We start from the raw sequence: 17979 nt of genomic DNA, 5'->3' as shown, positions 1-17979 counted from the left end.
TCGGCCCGCGACGCCCGAGCTCCGCCCGGAGCCTAGAGCTGCGGGAAAGCTAGGAGGCGGCGGCGGCGGCGGCGGCTTCCTCGGGAGGGGGGGGTTGTGATTCGCTCAGAGGAGCCATTGACGGGAGAAGACAAGGCTTTCACAGTGGAATTTACCTCAGGCAAGATGGAGCGGCAGCAATAAAAAAGAGAAAGAGAGAGGAGCGCACCCGGGAGGGCTAGAAAGGGCAGCCTCCCGGCACCTCCCCTCCGCCCGCTGTTTCGGGGAGCTCGGGGCCCAGCCTGAGGACCCCTCCCCTCCCCCGCTTCCCACCGCCCCTCAGCGCTCCCGCCGGGACCTGCCGGACCCTCGTAGGATTGTTCCGCGAAGGCGTGAAGGCCGTGGGTTTGTCCATGGAGGCCAGCACCTTTTTCGATCCAGTCGAGGAAGAGGATTTGCTTTGCTCGAAATCGGAGTAAGGGAAGCACCGAAGCGAAACTTAAAAGGAATCTTGCCCTGCCGGAGCACAGGCGATGCGCCTCGGGCCGCCGGGCGCCGCCGCCGCCCGCCCGGTTTCGCCCTTCCCGGCAGTCGGGAACTTGTGCTGATCCTCGGCGCTCCTCGAATCCCCGCTCCCCACCCTTCGGCACCCTGGATATGTTTTCTCCCAGACCTGGATATTTTTTTGATATCGTGAAACTACGAGGGAAATAACTGCGGGGCTTTCTTCTTGTCTCCTTGCTTCTCCCCACAGACATGCCTTCACTTTGGGGGGCCGAGGCACCCTGTCCTGGGCGAATGAACACCCGCAGCCGCAAGGGAGAGAAATGAAGGGAATTTCGGCAGCGGAATGAAAGCTCTGCAGCTCGGTCCTCTCATCTGCCATTTGTCCTTTCAAACTGCATTGTAATACGGGCCGGATAAGTCCGACGAGAGCAAGGACTAGCCTCCCGGCCGCGTTTCTCCGCCCTCGTTCACTTTCCGTATTTCTTTTCTCTGCTCTCCTGCTTCTTGGCTGGCCCAGGGATGACTCCGTCGCTGCGGCGGCCCCGGCGGGTGCCCTCGCTGCTGTGGACCGTCCTGCTGGTCAGCGCTGCGGCCGGTGAGTAGCCCCGGGTGGCGCGTCAGGGCCACTTCTCCTGCGGTTGGCGGCGGAGGGAGGCTGCAGAGGCCGAGGCCTGCGCTCGCCCGTCGCGACGCGGCCGCCGATCGCCCGGTACCTGCGCGCCTTTCCCAGTCCTTCCCGGGAACTAACCTTTCACGTTGACGTGTAGTTTCGAATGCCCGCATCTCGTATTCCCCACCACCTCACCCCACCCGCGCCGGGGGGGAAAAAAAAGACACATTGGGTGTGGTATCTTAACATTTTTAGCTGTGAGGTAATGCAAGGATTAAAAATAACATTTTAATCACCAGTGAACACTATTATGAGATCTTTGGAAACAGACCTGTAGATTTTTTTTCTAATATAAAGAAGCGGATTTGGTTTACAGTAAAAAGAACATCAACTGTAGAACGTATACTTGAACCTTATTTTTAGATGTAGATCACTCTTTGAGAATCCATGTTACTTTCATTATTCCAAAATGTCCCCGAATGAATTGAATAAATAAATGTTGAGGAAGGCAGAACTGTGAGATGCTTAATATGCTGTATAATATTGTTAATTGTTATTATCGTCAGTATTATTTTGTTGCGAAGTATGTTAGTAATAATATTTTCATCTTTTCAATCTGGACAGTCGTATTATGCTTTTGGAATTACTGCTGGGCTTAGAAGTATTTTTGGTAGCTTTTCATTTAGTCATCTGGCATCTATTGACTTTCCTGTCATTGAGACAACTTTGACCTCACATCAGACTTCTAGGAGATTTGAGTCCTGGAAGTTCTTTTGACATTTTACTGAAGCTTAAAGGGAAATGGTAGTCATCCTTTCCTTAGAATATTTTGATTTTAGTTCTCAGACACCTTAGGAAAAACCTCGTTTCATTTGCAGTTGCTTTTCAAGCAGTCTTTTGGTGATTTGCTTTTAGAAATTTTGGGGCGTGAATCATACATATAATTCTTAAATTTGGTTTAGGATGGCCAAATAGATTATACATCGAAAAATGAATAAAGGGCAACATAACACCTTTCCAGTTATTTTTTCTTCATAAGTGTAATATTCACTTTCAGTAAATTTTTCATTGCAATGTTAGACACAGACTGTGTTAATTTCCATTTAAAAAGTCTGCATTGGGAAGATACTGAAACAATTTTTGAACTTTCTTTTGTGCTTTAGATATTGTTGATTAATGTCTATTCTGTTTGTGATAGTTGTGTTAACATAATTTGAACTTCTGAATTGAATGTATTTTGACACTGATATTTTAATATTCTTAATCATCACAATTCATTTTGGGGTAAAACTGAATGATTTTTCTCTGGAGTTCTTTATATTCTGTTAGCTATTTAAGTTCTCTAGTAGTAAGCCATGTGGTCCCTGTAAAATATGAAGAGAGTAAAAGGCGTTAAGTTCAAGCAGTCATTCTAAGAGGAGAAATCTCAGAGCTTAGACTTGTTAGTGTTCTTTGTTATTCTTGACCTTTTTAGAACATAGATTCTCATTTATTGTTGACAGGCTTATCATTTTGTGATCAGAACTGATAAGAGAAAGAACAATTGACTTAAAAATAAACTTGATATCTATTTGGTAAATAAAATATTAGAATAATTGCCCTTAAAAGGGATGGATTAAAGTAATCACTGTTTAAAAGTGATTTTAGTCATCTTTTTCTTTACTATTACATAGCACCAGATGCCAAAATTTGTGAAATTGGATTTCAGAGCTGTAACAATAATAATAATAGTAGTTATTGAGTGCTTGCTCTGCGCCAGCAACTGTCCTAATAGCTTTACATGTATTTTCTCATTTGATTCTCATGACAGTTCTTTACTCCAGGTTCAGTTATGCTCCTTTTGTAGAGTGAGTGAATTATAGAGAATTTAGATAACTCACCACACAGTCAGTAAATTGTGGAGCTAGAATTACAGTCTGTTCCCTTACCTATCACATTAATGATGACAACAACTTCTCACTCTAATTGGGAACATGAGAGAGTTAGTGTCTTCACCAGATTAGCCTTTGAAAAGAAGCAAGGACCCTTGACAGGATCTTGGTAGAGCACTGGTTGCGCAAATGTCATGGTTCTAAATGTGTAAGAGTTTGCCTAATATTGGAGTGGCTAGAGCAGTTTCATTAAGTGCAAGGTGGCTAGAGAGGGCTTGTGTGAATTTGGGTTATATAGATGCAGTGATGTAACTAGACATGTGCAAATGGTACAGCTGAACAGGAAAATAATACTGGAAGACTGATATCACATCTCTATGGGGTCGTGGATAATCCTGTATTTCTTTTGAGTCCCTCTTTCCCACTTACTCTATTTAGTTCTTGGATTCCTTAATTCTAAGAACAGTTAGTATGCAAAAATTAGAATTTATAAAAAATATGTGCTTGTTTGGTTTATAAATGATTTCTTTTTTTTTTCTTTTTTTTTTTTTTTATGGTCTGGAACAGGGGCATGAAGCTGAACTTGTTCTTTTTTAAAAAAAATATTTATTTAGGCTGCGCCGGGTCTTAGTTGCAGCCCTTGAGATCTTCGTTGTGGTATGTGGGATCTAGTTCCTGGACCAGGCATCGAACCCGGGCCCCCTGCATTGGGAGCAGGGAGTCTTACCCACTGGACCACCAGGGAAGTCCCATGAATTCTTAATTTTAATAAAAGTATACAATATAATGTAATACTTATTTAAAGATTAGCTTCTGTTTAAAAAAATTTTTTTTGAAAAAAAAAGTTGCCAAGCTTTTTATTTAGGTTGTAGTGGTTACAGATAACATATCTAATCCTATATCCTGCCCCACCATATGCTGCCCAATGAGCAGACTCTGCTACTCATTTCCCTCCAGTCTTAGTTCTTGTGTTCATCCTTCTTGTCCTTCTTGGCATCCTTCTTGGCCTGGGAGGCCAGGGAGCCCATGGTATTTCGAATGGTCTCATTGGGATCCCTACCTGCAAGCTTCTCCAGGACACTGAAGGAATTCAGCGTCCTGCATCATGTCATAAACCTTTTTCTCCTTGGCTGGCTCACATGTGTCCATGGCTCAGTTGTCACCCATGTCAGCTGATTCTACCTAGTCAATGTCAGTTGATTCTTCCTGCATTTGAAATAATTCACTTGACTGGATTTCAGTTTTACATACATCTCTTCAGGAACACACACAGTGTCTACAAAAGCTATCGTGGCATGTGGGTTGCTGTAGTGGTGCTATTGGTATTAGTGTGTGTGTGAAATGTGGGGAGAGATGTTTATTCTAGCTTTCCTTCATTAAAGGCTAACTTTCTTTAACAGTGAAAGAGAAGAAGTTGAATATTGGTCTCTGGTGGGTAAATTCTAACTATAAAAGGTACAGAGTGAAGTCAGTATAAATCAGTTAATTTTATAACTGGCCATATCACTTTTTTTTTTAACTGAAGTATAGTTGATTTACAATGTTGTGTTAGTTTTTGATGTACAGCAAAGTGATTCAGTTTTACATATATGCATTCCTTTTCATATTCTTTTCCATTATGGTTTATTACAGAATATTGAATATAGTTCCTGTGCTATACAGTAGGACTTTGTTGTTTTATCTATTTTATATATAGTAGTTTGTGTCTGCTAATCCCCAAATCCTAATTTATCCCTCCCCCACTGCCTTTCCCCTTTGGTAACCATAAGTTTTCTATGAGTCTGTTTCTGTTTTGTAACTAAGTTCATTTGCATCCTATTTCATATTCCACGTGTAAGTGTTATCATATATTTGTCTTTCTCTTTCTGACTTACTTCACTTAGTATGATAACCTCTAGGTCTATCCATGTTGCTGCAAGTGGCGTTATTTCATTCTTTTTTTAAAAAATAAATTTATTTATTTATTTTTGACTGCGTTGGGTCTTTGTTGCTGCGTGTGGGTTTTCTCTCTAGCTGCAGCGAGGGGGGGCTACTCTTCGTTGTGGTGTGCGGGCTTCTTATTGCGGTGGCTTCTCTTTGTTGTGGAACACAGGCTCTAGATGCATGGGCTTCAGTAGTTGTGGCACGTGGGCTCAGTAGTTGTGGCTCGCAGGTTCTAGAGCACAGGCTCAGTAGTTGTGGTGCACGGGCTTAGTTGCTCCACGGCATGTGGGATCTTCCTGGACCAGGGTTCAAACCCGTGTCCTCTGCATTGGCAGGCGGATCTTAACCACTGCGCCACCAAGGAAGTCCCCTCAAATAAATTCTCTTTAAAGAAATTCTTTGTAAGGAACTGGTAGAAGTAAGGTACAAGTTTTCTACTATGGCATGCCTTTAAGAGTCTGTATGATATGACAAGTTACATAGCAATAAGATGTTAGGGGAATTATTACCAGAAGAGCTAATGTAAAAGTTTACATACATACCTAGAGTCCCAGTGTCCAACACTGTCCATCAACCTTGCCTTGAGCATATTAAATAACACTTAAACTTCATTACACGTATTATCAAGCTATAATACAAAATTTGTGTAATCATTCTCACCTTAAAAGTGTTGACTGTGGACTTGATGGAAGAATTATGGAACATGATAAAGTATTGTGCCAGAGGTATTAGCTATAATAGTTTTAGATGGAGCTGGATGTTTGGGGGAATAGAAGGATCTTGTGCACACATATCTCTTTCTGGCAATTCCTCATCTGTATCTGGAAGGCTAGATGCAGATGGCATTGAGAAATTTCAGTTTGTTAACGCCAGGAGGTCTTCTCGTTTATCTTTCAAGACAGTTTTCCCTTAAAAATTTCAGTGTCAAAAATATACTTAATAATATACCTTCATTCTGTCCCAGCAATTTAAGTGCAAAATAGCGTGATTTAGAGCAAAACATGACTGAACAAAGGACATAGTGTGTCATTTACATATATGTATATATGTGTATGTATCCAATAATCCAAACCCCTAGTTCTTTTCTTTCATTTAAATGAGGAAATAGTTGACTTTTCCCAACATTATTGATCTTTCTTCAGTCTTTGCCTTTGTAGACAAGAATAGTCTATGAACCAAGCTATATAATTGTAATAGACACTCTAGGCCAACCTTTTAGGGAAAGCTTTGTTTTTGTATTTTTGTTTTTCTTTGAAAAGTAAAGAGAAAATACTGTTAATCCCATAACTCCAACACTGTGTTTTATTTTGGTGTATTTACTTCTAACTTTTAAATAAAGGTGTGTATATTTTTGTGTGGGTGTGATTGTATAATTTATTAATTATATTTCAGACTGTTTTTTGGGCCATGCCATGTGGCATGTGGGGTCTTAGTTCCCCAACCAGGGATCGAATCCGTGCCCCCTGCATTGGGAGTATGGAGTCTTAACCATTGGACCACCAGGGAAGTCTCTACATTTCAAACTTTTAAACATGGAATAATGTGTCACAAACAGTAACTGTGTAATATTCCATTGAGTGTATTTGTTAGTATTTACTTGATTCCTGTTAGGAGATGTTTAGCTTGTCTTGGTTTTCTTCTCTTGATAAAGAGTACCATATTGAATATTTTGTGCACATGTCCTTCTTGTGTTTTGGTTTATTTCTGTATTCTCATCTTGATCTATCAGCAGCATGACTCAGTTTGATCATTTTTTTTTCCTCCTTGAAACACTTCCTTCATTTGTGTTCTAAGATACCACACTCTTGGTTTTCCTTCTGCCTCTCTATCTCCTTTGATAGTTCTTCCTTATGTCCCTCACCTCTAAATGGTATGTTGTCCCAGGACTAAGTCCTTGGTCCTTTTCTCTGTCTACACTTACTCCTTTGGTGATCTCATCCAGTTTCATGGCTTTAAAAATAACATCTAGAGGCTGAAAAGTTTCAAATTTATTCCCATCCTAAACTTCTTTCCTTGAAATAAAGTTGCGTGTAGCCAGCTGAGTGAGTATTCTGCATCTCTACTTAGATGTCTGATAGTCATCTCAAACTTAGCGTATCCAAAACTGACCTCCTGAGCTTCTTCTGTAGGCCTGTTCCTCCTGTAGTCTTACCCAACTCAGCAAATGGCAGTTCTGTCATTCTAGTTGTTCAGGCCCAAAATTGAATATATCCTGTCTCTTCATTTTTTTTTTCCCCACACTCACATCCAGTCTGATAGAAAAAATTCTTGACTCTACCTTAAAAATATATCTAGTCTGACTACTTACCACCTCCACTGCTACCATGTTAATCTAAAAGCCATCTTCTCTCACTTGTAGCTTTTCAGTAACTTTTGTTTTCTCTAACACTTGCTTTATTACATTAACTTTTCAGTATAGTATCCTTAGTCACCCTTCTCAAACTTAAGTCAGATCATCACTTTTTTCTGTTTAAAACTCTGATGCCTCTCCATGTCACTCAGAATCACAATCAGAATCTCAGAATCTCACTCAGTCTCAAATCATTTAAAATATCCTACACAATCTGGCCCCTACTACTTATGGCTGTATCTGCTGACCTCTGTCTTGTTCAACTTTTATTGTGCTTTTAACTTTACAAAGAAGTAAAAATTCAGAAAATCAAATGTTTTAAAAGAGGTTAGATTTAAGATACTTTATATAATTTGATAGTGGCTACAGTTAGTGAGTAAATCTGTATTAGGGGAGTAAGGGAGGAGACATGAATATTTCTTAAGCCTTTACTATATCCACTAAATGCCTTACATATTTACTGTGTTATCTCATTATCCTCTAAATAGACTGATCACTACTATTATTTTTTCCTTATTTTACAGATGAGTAAATGAAGTCTATTATACCTTCAAAGCAAAGCATTAATGTAATATATATAGTGTTAGCCTGCAGGTATAAAATACTTGGAATATTTCAAGCATCTGAAAATTTACTGGCATTTTAATCATTCAGGAATAATTGCCTAGACTGAACTACTTCTTAGTTATGATTTCTTATTTTGCTATAAATGACAGCAGATTATTTTCAGTTTTGGTTTGGAGTATAGCATTCAAATGTTGGTGGATAATAAAAATTTTCATAGAAGATTCAAAGCTTAAGTTTTGGAAAGGAACACCAGTTAGATCAGAAGAGAGATGATGACATACTTAGTGGAGGATAAATTTTGTGTTTCCATCTGTTGTTAGTGATTAGAACCCCTAGGGGCCAGTCTAGTGTGAAGAGTAACTTTTTATATTTAGTCACTACCCAAAGGGCCATATCATGGTGACAAGAAAGGCAAGATTAAGAACAGTCAAATGATGTCAGAAAATGAATTTATTCATGTTACTTATGGAAACAGTTTTTTTTGTGGGAGATAACTTTTCTGGGATATTTAATTATTTTTTCCTTTTGCTAAACCAGTGTTAGCTTGATGAAATGTTATCAAGAATGTTAAACTAAATTCACTTTAGCCTTTATCACCAACTTTTTCCATTTATCCAGCACTTCTCTAGGAATCATTATTTTGTCCATTTACTTAGGTTTATGAGAAATTCAGTTTTTTTTTTTTTTTTCGGTTCGCAGGGCTCTCACTGCTGTGGCCTCTCCCGTTGTGGAGCACAGGCTCCGGACGCGCAGGTTCAGCGGCCACGGCTCACGGGCCCAGCCGCTCCGCGGCATGTGGGATCTTCCCGGACCGGGGCAGGAACCCGTGTCCCCTGCATCGGCAGACAGACTCTCAACCACTGCGCCACCAGGGAAGCTCGAGAAATTCAGTTTTACTGATTCTTGCTAAGTCCTTTTAAGAGCAAGACAGTACTCTTGGATTTGTACTAAGTCAAATTTGTACACTAAGCAGCTAATAGGCTGCTTCTACTTCTACTTATACTACTAATAAGTAGTATAAGTAGAAGACTCACTATTTAGTCTCATGGTCTCTCCCAGCCTCTAGGAAATGTGATCTTTCCAAGTATCTACAAAAGGAATTTAGCAAACAGCACCAGTAGTGACTGTAGGAAGTAGTAAGATAAACTTGTATTGACTTTGCTTTGTATTTTAAGACTTGTTTTTGCTTCTAGACTTTATTTCTTTAAAAGAATCTTTGTTTTTTAGAATCCTAAAGTTGTAACACAGAATCATTAAAAAAATTTTTAGGTGATAATGAAGTACAGAAAATAAAAAGACCCATTCCCTCTTTACTTTTTCTATAATCCCATTCCCTAGATGTAACCATTGTTAGTAGTTTGGTGTATAATCTTTCATACTTTTTTTTTGTATGTACTATAAATAAACATCTGGGTATAACTAGAATTTGTTTTTTTAGACAAAGGTAGAATCATTACGTACTATGTAATACACAGATTTTTGTGATTATTCATGCAGGATAGTTCTGGAAGTAAAATCATTTGTTGAAAGTTTGCACATTTTAAAATTTGGATATGAATTTTCAAATTTCCCCACAAAAGATTGTGCTAGTTTTCATTTCCCCCAGTAGTATATCCGAATTTCCACTTTCTTATACCTTTTCCAAATATTGTATAATATCAATGTTTTCAATTGTTGCCAAAGCAAAAGCATTGTATTTTGTTTCAGTTTGCAGTGCTTTAATTATTAGTGAAGCCAAGCTTCTTTTTGTATGATTACAGGCCACTTGCATTTCTCTCAATTACCTGTTCAGGTATCAGATTAATTTTCCTAATGATTTGTTTGTTTGTTTCTTTTTTTTTTTTTTTTTTGCGGTACGTGGGCCTCTCACTGTTGTGGTCTCTCCCACTGCGGAGCACAGGCTCCGGACGCACAGGCTCAGCGGCCATGGCTCACGGGACCAGCCGCTACACGGCATGTGGGATCTTCCCGGACCGGGGCACGAACCCGTGTCCCCTGCATCGGCACGCAGACTCTCAACCACTGAGCCACCAGGGAAGCCCTATGATTTGTTTCTTTTTCTTATTGGTTTGAAGGTGATATTAATATAAAAGAATGATTTTATGCAATTAGAATCGTTTATCTTTTCTTTTTTTTTTTTTTTTTTTTTTTTTTTGCGGTACGTGGGCCTCTCACTGTTGTGGTCTCTCCCACTGCGGAGCACAGGCTCCGGACGCACAGGCTCAGCGGCCATGGCTCACGGGACCAGCCGCTACACGGCATGTGGGATCTTCCTGGACCGGGGCACGAACCCATGTCCTCTGCATCGGCAGGCGGACTCTCAACCACTGTGCCACGAGGGAAGCCCTATCTTTTCCTTTTTGACGTCTGGGTTTTGTGTTACCTTAGAAAAGCCTTTATTCTGTCTTACAGTAGATGAGTCTATAGGTTTGTTTTTTTTTAACGTATAGATGATTTAAACCACCTGGAACTATTCTTTGTGTTGTACATATATTAACTCAATAATAATAAGAAGGTAGAGTCTCTTATGTATTATCCCCATTTACAGATGAGGAGTTTTAGGCACAGAAAAATTAAGAAACTTGCCCATGACAACATAGCTAATAAGTGATAGAGGGGGAATATAGACACAGGCAGCTCATGCTCTAAACTGTTGCACTCTACTGCTTCTTATATAGGCAAATTGTCTTTTAATTACTAAATTCCAAGTAGAGAAAGTGTCCTGTTTGGGTAGTGAAAAGCATCATTTAGGGGCAGTTAATTTGGAATATATAAAATATATTTCTGCTAACTTGTCATAATAGTTTTTTTGCTTGTTATGGTAAATAGGTGACTAATATCAATTGCTTAAAATGCCTGAGCATTGGGACCCAGACATTTTAGCTTTCATTTAGAGCCTTACCTATTATTTTAATTTAAAAGTTTCTAAGAACCCTGGTTGTTTGGGTTTCTAACTTATAAAAGTTGAGGGAGCATCAAATAAGTAAATAATATGACTAATATCAATGGCTTAAAATGCCTGAGCATTTATATTCATTTAATGTATTCAGAACAAGTTTGAGTTAGAACCTGTTCTTTTCTTTGCAGCTGGTGTGTGGAAATACATAGCACTAAGTGGAATACTTTTGTCATTCTAGTTTTCCATTCTAGTGGTCATATTTCATAGGAGTAGTACAGATGTAGGAGAGAATAGTGGTAGCAAAAGGTAAAGGGACAGAGTTGTGGGTAGTCTGAGGGAGAAGGGAGAAAAAGTAATTTACTTAATTTCCTCTTTTATTGTCTGTGTTCTCCACCCAAACCGCTGCAGCTTGGTCTGGCCTTATTGCCCTTGCCTTTTATCTCTGTATTGGTGTACGCTAGAAAGCAGCATACCATTCTTTGTGTAAGCTCTTCTAGGTTTGTGAATTCAGACATTTTTAAACAGTAGCTTTGATACTGGAAAGTTTGGGAGCTATTACTTAAGGCAAAGAATTATATGTGAAAAGAAAACTCTGAACAATTAAATGACAATATCAGAAGGAAGTTAATACAGTCAGAAGTACTAAAATTACTGTGGGCTGCATTTATCATCCTGTTACTTAAGTTAACTGAGTCCTGAAATCTTTTCAGCCCATTTTACTTATTTAGGTCACTTACTATAGAATTTGTTGTTTAGAAGGTAACATCTAGTTAAGGTGTTTGGAGAGAGATTCCTGTGAGATTCAACTGAGTCATGTCCTCAGTAATTATCTTGAGAATTGTGTTGGAGAAGAAGTGAACTTCTGTAGCTAATGAATGTTTCATTATTGTTTAAAAGAACCTGTTGTATAAAAGATTTACCCAAAAAATGTGACATTAATAAAGTAATACTTGGGACCTCCCTGGTGGTCCAGTGGTTGGGACTCTGTGCTCCCACTGCAGGGGGCGCTGGTTCAAACCCTGTTTGGGGAACTAACATGCCATGAGGCACGGCCAAAAAGGAAAAAAAATGTAATACTTAAATACAAAGAATTATAGTAGATGCTACTGAGAGTAACAACGTAAAATAGCTATTGTTTAATAACCATTTTGTCCCTCTTTATGAGTGCCAATTGTGTGTCAAGTACAATGCAGAGTGTTTTTAACATGTTTTTCTTCATCAGAATAGCTGAGAGTAGATATTTTTCCTATTTTAGGATTAAGGAAGCAGATAAACAGAGATTAAGTGCTTTGTTTGATGGTATATACTCCTAATAATAACTTATTACTTTTTTAAAAATAAATTTATTTATTTATTTATTTATTTTTGGCTGCGTTGGGGCTTTGTTGCTGTGCGCTGTCTTTCTCTAGTTGCGGCGAGCAGGGGCTACTCTTCATTGCGGAGCACGAGCTTCTCATTGTGGTGGCTTCTCCTGTTGCGGAGCACGGGCTCTAGGCGCGCAGGCTTCAGTAGTTGTGGCTCGCGGGGTCTAGAGCAAAGTCTCAGTAGTTGCTCCGTGGCATATGGGATCTTCCCAGGCCAGGGCCCGAACCCGTGTCCCCTGCATTGGCAGGCAGATTCCCAACCGCTGCGCCACCAGGGAAGCCCATTTATCACTTACTGAGTTATTTACTGAATACCTCCTTATGACAGGCATGCTAAGTTTTTAACTTTATTAAAGTTAAAAAGTTAAAAGTTATCCTTTATTTCATAGAATCCTTGTATCAGCTTTGCTGAAATAGATATTTTTTTCATAGATAAGGAAACAGTTGCACAGAGGTTAAATATATCACCCAAAGCCTTCCACTTAGAAAATGGCAGAACTGGAATTCAAGCCAAGGTTTTCATGATTTCTGAAAGTCTCTGCTCTTAACCATATTTCCTCTCAAGACTTTTTCAATTTTTTTTTTTTTTTTTTGCTGTACATGGGCCTCTCACTGTTGTGGCCTCTCCCGTTGCGGAGCACAGGCTCTGGACGCGCAGGCTCAGCGGCCATGGCCCACGGGCCCAGCCGCTCCGCAGCATGTAGGATCTTCCCGGACCAGGGCATGAACCTGTGTCCCCTGCATCGGCAGGGGAAGCCCAAGACTTTTTCATTTTTAAGAGAGAATTGATCACACTGAGCTGCCTTTCAACTTTGAAATTCTGTGGATTGTTCTCTGTAAAATAATAAAATTAGGATAGATTATCTTCACACTAGTTGTGTAATAAAAGGTATTCTTTGAATATGAATACGCCAACTGTGTTAGGGTATGGAAGAAGTATAGATCACTGTCCCAGTATTGACAGACTTACCCTATTATAGGACAAGAGCATAAATACAATGGTGTATGCTCAACTACTGGCTGGGTTAAAAAATCCAAATTTGAAGTAAGGTATACAGAATGCATATAGGCAGTAACAAGAAGGGTAGTAGTAATTTGGGCAGTGGATAAGTCATTGTGGCTGGAAAGGCATGGCATAGAGTTCACAATTCCTTTGTGGTTGGACTAAGGGAATTCGTCTTATAATGGAGGTACTCTTTAGAAGAGCAGCCAGGTAGCCAAGGCACAGTGACCAAATGTGTGGTAAACATAGGTGTGAGCCAACTGTAAGGAGCAGGGACAGAGGCTGAGAGGCCCAGTCAAGTGGGCTACACTGTACAAAAAAGAGGAGGAGGGGAAGATTCAGCAGCCTGAGTAGTCCTCTCTCATTCCTGTGGCCACTGAATTTTATATTTGGTTGACGGTCATCCTACTGAGCCCATGGTGGTGGGGTGGTGATGAAGGCTGAGGTTATTTGGGGCATATATATTCTGTCTTATTTAAGATTGGCTTAAGTGCTGTACTGAGCTCTGAAGACTTGAGATCTGGCTAATAATGGTTTATAATCCTTTGTGGGGAAAGTGTTGTGAGGGGAGTATAGATGATTAAGGAGGTAGCGATCAAAGTAGCAATCCAGAAGAGAGAGACACGTGTAAGAGCTCACTGATACTGTTTAGGGTTGCATTTCCCAGCCACATTACTCCTACTACTTTCATTCTTTTTAAAAATTAATTAATTAATTAATTTTTGGCTGTGTTGGGTCTGTTGCTGCGTGCGGGCTTCCTCTAGTTGCGGCGAGTGGGGGCTACCCTTCATTGTGGTGCGTGGGCTTCTCATTGCAATGGCTCCTCTTGTTGCGGAGCACAGGCTCTAGGTGTGCAGGCTTCAGTAGTTGTGGCGCACGGGCTTAGTTGCTCTGTGGCATGTGGGATCTTCCTGGGCCAGGGCTCGAACCCGTGTCCCCTGCGTTGGCAGGCAGTTTCTTAACCGCTGTGTCACCAGGGAAGCCCTACTTTCATTCTTGACAGTTGGATTTTTTGGGGTGTCTAGCTACGTTTGCTTTGTTTATGACTAAATTTAAATCAGGTAAGAGGAAACACAATGAAAAGCAAGTAGTAAAAGAAAGCAGAGGCTGTCATAAAGAGATATAGGGGGCATCCCTGGTGACACAGTGCGTGAGGGTCCGCCTCCCAGTGCAGGGGACACGGGTTTGAGCCCTGGTCCGGGAAGATCCCACATGCCACGGAGTAACTAAACCCGTGTGCCACAATTACTGAGCCTGCGCTCTAGAGCCCACGAGCCAGAGCTACTGAAGCCTGTGCGCCTAGAGCCTGTGCTCTGCAAAAAGAGAAGCCACCGCAATGAGAAGCCTGCGCACTGCAACGAAGAGTAGCCCACGCTCACCACAACTAGAGAAAGCCCGTGCGCAGCAATGAAGACCCAATGCAGCCAAAAATAAATAAATTTATTAAAAACAAAGAGATATAGGAAAAGAAGCCCCACTTTAACCCTTAGGTAATGTATTATATGATATTTATTAAATGATTCATCAGAGGTATTGTATGCTTGATTTTGTTTTGCTTTTTAATAGATTTAATATATTTCCTTGATAGGAGTGCCTTATAGTTTTCTTGAGCAAGAAAGTTTTATTGATACTTTAAATCTTTAGTATACTAAGGGTGGGAGTGTTAATGAGTAACATGTCCCCTAAAAAATACCATGTTTCACTAAACCTAAGAACATTTGATCTATAATTTTGTTTAAGCAGGTCACAGTAGTAAAGAGAAAATGATTCTCTGGTTTCAGTGTTTTATGATGACATTTCTATAGAGAAAATAATGATAATTTAAATTCAAAATTCTTCATATTGCATCTTTAGAGATTTTCTTTACATTGTTTTTGGGGAAATGATTCATTCAGCTCTTTTTTAATTACGTGTGGAAAAAAACTGGCTACTAAAATAAAAGGGCTATATGTGAAGCAAATTATATGCTGTAATGCCTCTTATGTTGCCAAGTACACTTAACGAATGAGGCAGGGAGGCCATTTAGCCATCCAGGGAGGCAACTCAGCCTAGTGCTTTTCTATAGGGCAACTGTTAAAATAAGTTTAAAGACATCATAAGTTTAAGGAGAAGGCAAGTTTGTAACACTCCTGGAATGAGCCAAGATAAAATATTCACCTGCTGATTTTTGAATATTCTTATGGTTTTCTTATGTCTTCTGGCATTTGAACACTGTTTAGTAGTGTTGAAAGGAGATGTTGAGCAAAATATGTAGGAGACCTTACATTCTGTAATCTAGCTTATACATGTTGTATTTATGAAGATTAGGTTAGGTTAAGAGAATATCATAGTATCTTGTAACCATGAACAAGGCATCTGGATTTCTGCCTCTAATGGCACTTACTTGTTGAGAAGACAAATCATAAATGCACAAGATAGAGATAATGATAAATGTCACGGGTTTAAGGTGTTAGAGGGTTAAGGTGGTCAGTGGAGCCTTCCTTATAAGGTGACATCTGAAGAATTAAAATGAGGCAGATATGTGAATAATTGCAGGAAGAGGAACAGAAAGCACAAAGGCTGGAAGGTGGGAAAGAGCTTGGTATTTTACAGGATCAAAAAGGAGACTGGTGTGGCCTATAGTAACTTAGGGAGAGAGATGCATGACAAGGGGATAGATAGGCAAGCAGGAGCCAAATCTTGTGGGGCCTTTTAGGCCATGGTAGAAAGATGAAGAGTTTAAATTTTAGTTTAGGAAAATGGGGAATGCTATTGAAAGATTTTTTTTTTTTTTTTTTTTTTTTGTGGTACGCGGGCCTCTCACTACCTTGGCCTCTCCCGTTGCGGAGCACAGGCTCCGGACGCGCAGGCTCAGCGGCCATGGCTCACAGGCCCAGCTGCTCCGCGGCATGTGGGATCTTCCTGGATCAGGGCACGAACCCATGTCCCCTGCATCGGCAGGCGGACTCTCAACCACTGCGTCACCAGGGAAGCCCCTGTTGAAAGATTTTAAACAGAGTAAATTCATTACCTAATTTTCATTTTTCAGCGGTGACTTTGGCTTGTATGTGGAGAAGGATTAGAGAGGAGCCAAGGAGAAATAGGAAGCCTGGTTAGGCAGTTGTGGTAGTCAAGATGGACAGGGAGGTGGCAGGTTGGATTTTTCTCCCTGGTACTGTCAAATAACATTTTGGTATCATTACACATCTCCTTCTGTGATATATTGTTTTTTAAATAGCAAGGACTATTTCTTGGGTTTAGAATGTACAGTTGAATTAGTTTTAAAAATCTGTTTCCTTTAAATGTTTATTTTAGAGATCTGTTATTTAATATTTTCAGTAAGTGCTACAAATATGTATTAGTATTATCTGTATTTTTCATTTATTGGAAAAAAATGTAAACATGGGAAGTATTTTGCCTCAAAATAATTCAAAGAATAGGGCTAGAGTCCATCTCCCTGGACTCCCTTTATGATGCAGAGAATACAGACTATAAGAATAATTCCTGGGGCTTCCCTGGTGGCGCAGTGGTTGAGAATCTGCCTGCCAATGCAGACAACACAGGTTCGAGCCCTGGTCTGGGAAAATCCCACATGCCATGGAGCAACTGGGCCCGTGAGCCACAATTACTGAGCCTGCGCGTCTGGAGCCTGTGCTCCGCAACAACAGAGGCCGCGATAGTGAGAGGCCTGCGCACCGCGATGAAGAGTGACCCCCACTTGCCACAACTAGAGAAAGCCCATGCACAGAAATGAAGACCCAACACAGCCATAAATAAATAAATAAATACATTGTGTATTATTAAAAAAAAAAAAAAGAATAATTCCTGGTCATACGGCCCTTGTAGATCAGGACTTTCCTGTTTGTCGTGTTCTTAAAAAGATTATTGCAATGTTTGAAGACTTGGGTCATATCTCATTTGTATTCTCATTTAAAGTACATGTAATCTTTCTTTTCTCACATAGGCACATATTCAGTATTTCACTTTGAGATTTTTGTTGTTTTTTGTTGATATTCTTCTCTCCCCCCCATTATCACAAGGAAGTGCTCATTCATATATCCCGAATAGTTTTTGGCCAGGGTAACTTTTTCATTCTTGGGTACTTTCAAATAATATTAGAGGCTGCTAGTTTTCGTACTTGGACTCCAGAATAAAGTTGGCATGACTGCAGTCTCTAATGTCTCATCAGTTTTTTCCTAAACTGGCCTTAAATTATGAGCAATAACAGAGTTTGACCAATGATTTTTTTTTTTTGTAGTAGAGTGAAAACTCCATAAGGCAACATAATAATTGGGGCAGAATTAGGGTAGAATTTAAATGGGGTAAAGATTTTACAGCTAACTGCCAGAAGACCTGACATAACTGGCAGAGTCTATTTTCTTAATCTGATACTTCAGCAGCAGAAGTTTTACAGTTAACTATTTTAATTTATAGATATTAAAATACAATATCTGGGTAGTATTTCATTGTATATATGTACTATATCTTCTTTATCCATTTATCTGTTGATGGACACTTAGGTTGCTTCTGTGTCTTGGCAATTGTAAATAATGCTGCTATGATATTGGGGTTCATGTGTCTTTTTGAATTAGTGTTTTTGTGTTTTTCAGATATATACTGAGGAATGGAATTGCTGGATCATGTGACAGTTCTATTTTTAGTGTTTTGAGAAACCTTCATACTGTTTTCCACAGTGGCTGTACCAATTTACATTCCCAACAGCAGTGTACGAGGGTTCCCTTTTCTCCACATCCTCCCTAACATTTGTTGTTTGTGTTCATTCTGACAGGTGTGAGGTGATACCTCATTGTAGTCTTGATTTGCATTTCCCCGATGATTAGCGATGTTAAGCATCTTTTCATGTACCTTTTGGCCATCTCTATTTCCTTCTGGGAAACATGTCTGTTCACACTTTATGCCCTTTTTC

At 39.9% G+C, this 17979-nt stretch overlaps 1 protein-coding gene across 1 annotated transcript in view; it reads left to right on the top strand.

Annotated features, from left to right (window-relative positions):
- Positions 1-459: 459 nt before the first annotated feature.
- Positions 460-17979, top strand: part of BMPR2 (bone morphogenetic protein receptor type 2) — a 196554-nt gene continuing 179034 nt past the window's right edge. The window contains exon 1 of the mRNA XM_007469179.1: positions 460-1081. Coding sequence (XP_007469241.1) covers positions 1006-1081 — 76 coding nt within the window. The 5' untranslated portion in view covers positions 460-1005. The remainder of the gene's footprint in view (positions 1082-17979) is intronic.

The sequence above is a fragment of the Lipotes vexillifer genome, unplaced genomic scaffold (assembly GCF_000442215.2).
Source record: "Lipotes vexillifer unplaced genomic scaffold, Lipotes_vexillifer_v1.1 scaffold259, whole genome shotgun sequence".
Classification (NCBI taxonomy): Eukaryota; Metazoa; Chordata; class Mammalia; order Artiodactyla; family Lipotidae; genus Lipotes; species Lipotes vexillifer.
The sequence above is the reverse complement of the archived record's forward strand: the minus strand, read 5'-3'. Positions and strand labels throughout refer to the sequence as shown.